The sequence below is a fragment of the Octopus bimaculoides genome, chromosome 11, assembly GCF_001194135.2.
Source record: "Octopus bimaculoides isolate UCB-OBI-ISO-001 chromosome 11, ASM119413v2, whole genome shotgun sequence".
Taxonomy (NCBI): Eukaryota; Metazoa; Mollusca; class Cephalopoda; order Octopoda; family Octopodidae; genus Octopus; species Octopus bimaculoides.
This window is the reverse complement of record NC_068991.1, coordinates 72,526,416-72,531,415: the sequence shown is the minus strand read 5'-3', so window position 1 is coordinate 72,531,415 and position 5,000 is coordinate 72,526,416. Positions and strand designations below refer to the sequence as shown.

The 5,000-nt window shown below is 34.0% G+C and overlaps 1 protein-coding gene across 10 annotated transcripts in view; it reads right to left on the bottom strand.

The window, feature by feature from the left end:
- The window catches only part of LOC106875082 (serine/threonine-protein kinase BRSK2), a 305,025-nt gene that overhangs the window by 54,151 nt on the left and 245,874 nt on the right, over window positions 1–5,000 (bottom strand). For all 10 annotated transcript variants that reach the window (XM_052971926.1, XM_052971931.1, XM_052971927.1 and 7 more), the window contains one exon: window positions 3,655–3,706. In XM_052971926.1, coding sequence (XP_052827886.1) covers window positions 3,655–3,706 — 52 coding nt within the window. The remainder of the gene's footprint in view (window positions 1–3,654; window positions 3,707–5,000) is intronic.

Below are 5,000 nucleotides of genomic sequence, written 5' to 3'. Positions count from 1 at the left end.
GAGAGAGAAAGAGAGAGAGAGAGAGAAAGAGAGAGAGAGAGAAAGAGAGAGAGAGAGAAAGAGAGAGAGAGATAGAGAGAGAGAGAGAAAGAGAGAGAGAGAAAGAGAGAGAGAGATGGATAGAGAGTCTACATGAAAATATGTATACATATGCATATAGATCTGTCATGCCTAACTGCAGGTACTGTGTGGCACCTTGGGCAAGTGACTTGGCAAGTGTCATCTACTTTGTATTATCTATACAAGCCATATGTCTATGCTTGAAGCTAAACAACAGACTTTAACAATGTGTGGGGGGGGGTGTAAAGAAGGAAACACAATTATAAATGGTAGGAATTCATTTATAGGACATGTTATATATTACAGGACACAAATTCTTTCTTTACAGCTGTTTCAAAAATTTGGTGAATGGTTGATAGTATGCAAAGAGATGTACATAATGAGGCAATATTGCACAAAGCATATAAGCAAAATATTATCAACTAGCATAAAGTTCACTATGTGAGTATCTTCATATGGGAATCTCCAAATATTCCTGCTGTCTCATCATATGTCCAACATTGTGTTTTTATTACTTTCTCAAGCTTTGTGTTTCTTGCAGCCAACTCCTGTTCTGCTGAACTATTTAACCACAAGTAAGAAGTTGGAATTTAAGAATTTAATCAGTCCAAGCACTAATTTTGTGCTTATCTATCATTCTACCCCTACACTAGCATCTTCACACCCACAATATACATACATAGAGACGCGTGTGTGTGTGTGAATACATACATACACACCATGTTAACCCATATACAATGTGCCCTTCCCCTTGCCTCTTAGCATAATGTGTAATTGCTTTTTAATAAAAGGAAAGAAAAATAGATGTGTCCTTATATAAAATGTGGCTTGGCTATTTACTACATATAAGAAATAAAAGCAATTAAAAGTTCTTGTCAAATTATGATTTTTATTTTAATCAATATTGTTGCATTATCCACTGATATCAGACTCTGATTCAATACCGTTTTCCACCAATTGTTCACTTACATTTGTTTCATTATCATCAATTTCTTCTAGCCATACTAACATTGTCTTCCAATCTATTAAGTGCATTTGCGATAAAATTGTTTTGTTTTTGTATCGTTTTGAAAGTTTAAGCTATTGTATGAGAATCAATAGTGTCACCAAAACAACTTGTAGTTAAAGCTTTTTAGTTTTGTCTGAAGTAGTTAAGTCGTTGTCATGATTAACCATGCCTTTAAGAATACAACACTTTCAGGCTTTGTTTAAAGTGTTTATTAAAGCAGTCGCTTAATGTAAGTAAAATTGTAGTTGACAAACTAGGAATGACAAGTACATTATTGTGCTGCTGGGCACTGTTTTCTTGCTTTATCTGTACAATGTCCACCTTGTACAACTGAAGGACAACAGATGGACAATCAGGGTGACAGAATGGACACCAAGACAATGGACAAGATGACAAGATGATCTCACCCACTTCCAGGGGCATGCATGGCCATTACTGGCCAGAGACCGAGAGCAGTGCAAGGAATCCAGGGAGGGATTCCTTCTTCAGGAGTGATGAAGACTTGGCTGAGGTTGAGGTGCAATGACACAGGACGTGGCTATGTAGTTAAGAAGGTTGTTTCCCAACCATGTGATCTTGAGTTCAGTCCTGTTGCACAACACCTTGGGCAAGTTTCTTCTACTACAGCCCTGGGTTGTGAGTGGATTTGGGTGACAGAAATGAAATAAAGATAGTGTGTGTGTGTGTGTGTGTGTGTGTCTTTGTTTCGATAGTTATAAACAAGTATTGCTGTCATACAAGGAGTCCCTCATTGCCAGTCTTCCATGAAAATATGTCCAGCCTGGGGGAAATACTTACATAGTTGGAAATAGGTGAGATTTAGCAACAGGAAGGGCATCTAGCCATAAAAAGCTTGCCTAAACAAATTCTGTCTGACCCATGCCAGCATGGAAAAGTAGACATTAGAAGGATGGTGGTGATTTGGGGTGGGCATGAAAAGATTCAATATAACCATTGATTTTAGTTTTGGCAATGCACCAGCACCACAATACCAAACTAAATGAATTCACAGCTCAGCCATATTATGCAAAATCCAGTCTTTTTAATTTGCATCTTTTATCCCTTTAGAGATGTCTTATGTCTCAGCATAACATAAGCAGACAGTTTACCATGGTGAGCAATTACAAACATGCATTGCTCTTTCAATGCTGTTTTCTATTGCCATCTGTATAAACAGATACAATTTAAGCATTGGCTGGTGACATTTCAAAATAAACTGGTGTTTGATCAGCATTCTCAATTTGCTTAAGTAAATATTGTTTCTTTTTCAATCACTAATCAATGACGAAGCATTGAAATTTAAGTCTTTCTTCTTAGTCTTCAAGCATACAATGACATACAAAGGTTCTGTGATGTAGACAGATATTGAGTCGTGAGATAAATTTGTTTCTTTTAATTGTTTTATATTTATTTTAATTCTTTAACAATATTATTTGAATTAATATGAAAAACATTTTTATGGCAGGGTTTTATGGGGTTTTTGGAGGTTATGTTAGTTGTTTTTGAAATTTGAATAAATTCTACCTCTTTTCAAACATAACAATGGAATGCCAAGAAAAAGCAAAAAGAAAAACCTCTGAATGAACTTAGCTGACAATCTAACAGAATGATGATTCATAAAACAGGTAAGCCATTTACAACTTGATTTGAAATGAGAATTAATAATCAAACACTGATTCAGTTTTAATGCCTGAGCATGAATTATTTCACCTGAAACAATACAACTGCATCCTCTCAAATCCCTGTTCATATATTTCTTGCAAATATCAACATGCAACAGGTTAAACAGAACATCAACAACAGCATCAGTCTCCCCAGTCATATGAAGGGCCTGCAAAAGCCATAGGCACTGCCCCTTCCTTCAAACCCCAACAAGTACAAAAAAATTGCTTTCTTTGTCTTTTTATACAATGATTTAACAAATGGTTATTGGAATGATTTTACTTCACAGTTTAACATGTATTCCAAATGCAGGGTGCTCCAAAAGTCTTGTTACCCTCTACCAAAATGTAATAAGAACAATAGAAAATCAAATAATGCAGTAATCCAAAGCACAAACTGAATTTAATTTATTCACTTTCATTGATGCTGTCACATATCCAGAAGGTCTGTATGAACACCATCATTTTCATGGCACAAAATAATGTGGTGCCATGTCCTGTGTGATAATTTTTGAAGCTGTGCTTTGGTGATTGTTGCAAAGGCTCTCCAAACAATGTCCTTCAACTGATGGGTATTCTGATATCATTCATGTGAAATTCTCTCCTTGATAATATCCCACAGAGCTTTATCGCAAGACATGAGATGTGGACTTCTGGGAGGCCACTCGACAGGGGCTGGAAGTTGTTGCAATCCTCGCCCTATCCATCTATTTTGAAAAACTTCATTTAAGTATTCCCAGACAGCGATAGCATAATGGGGGTGGGGTACATATTATATTACTAAAACAAAAAGTAATGATAGTAATGGCAATAATAAACAATATGTAGGGGGGGGGGGGGGTAACAAGACTTTTGGACCATCCTGTAGTTCACAAACGAATACATAACTTTGGAATAAACAAATTGGTTGAAAATACATCTTACCTGGACTACTTGGGCTACTGGCAACTCTAATTCTATTTGACCTTGAACATCTCTGAAAATATAACAGAAATCGTTTTTACTTTCATTTCGTATTGATAAATGACATTTATAATTACATTCCTTTGTATCAAATGAAATGTCTGCTTAGAATTGACACAGTATGAAGATTTATTTAACAATCCACAGACTTCCTTCCAACATGATATTAATTATAATAATATTCATCAAGTGGAAAATTGAAAAAAAAAAAAAAAAAAAAAAAAAATTTAACATGTCATTTTAAATTCCTAATTGACAACATTAGAAGTGAAAAGATTATCATTATAATACGGTAATATTCAGCGTAAAGTAAAATTATAATTGCATCTTATGAAGGATTTATTAGCGTTATTTTTAGGGTACATTTGCAATTAGTAGTTAATAACTGCCAACTAACAAACATGCAATTAAATTTCTATTTTTCTTTTACTCTCAGATTTTAGACTTATATTTCTCGATTGGCTCCTCTGGTTACCAGCTTTGATGTTCAAAACAGATTGAAAACTATAACTGAGTCATTGCTAAGAACCTGAATATACTCAATGAATGATACTCATCTGTTACTGACAACAATTAGCTCCTTACACGTTGAGCATGACTATAGCAACAATATTAGTCTTGAATCTGTTCTACAACTAAACTCTTTCTTTACTAAAACTATACAACAAACTACTTTTATTACTAAAGACTCTGCTGCTATTTTTAAATAATCAAAGTAAACTCTTTTGTTGAATATTTTTTCCAACAACATTTAGTTAAAAATTCATATATAATCAATATTCTATACTTCAATAGATACAACTTTTTTTTTTTTTTCACAAGTTACATAAAATAAATATAAATTTTTGACATGGAATTTCAAATAAACTCACATCATTTTTCTTCATAGGTTTCAGTCATAAGTATACGTCGTTTACAAGCTGATCAAAGTAAACTATAAGCTAATGTTCAAAAGGATCCCCATTATATTATTATTATTACTATTATCGTCCAACCCATGCTAGCATGGAAAGCGGACGTTAAACGATGATGATGATGATGATGATTATTATTATCATTATTATTATTATTATTTTATGTTTGACTTTTGTTTTGCATTTGTACAAGTTGGATCCAAGTCTCACCCAGAGACCTCAAGAGACAACAAGTTAGAAGTTCATGTAGGTGTTATGCCTAGGGTACCATATATTTGGATTTGTACAGTTTTGTTCAAGTGAATGTTTAAGAAACCATAAGAAAATTATGTTTGCTTTAAAATTTGAGATCACATAGACAGTATTTTACGTAGGATATGGGCAGTTCCCATG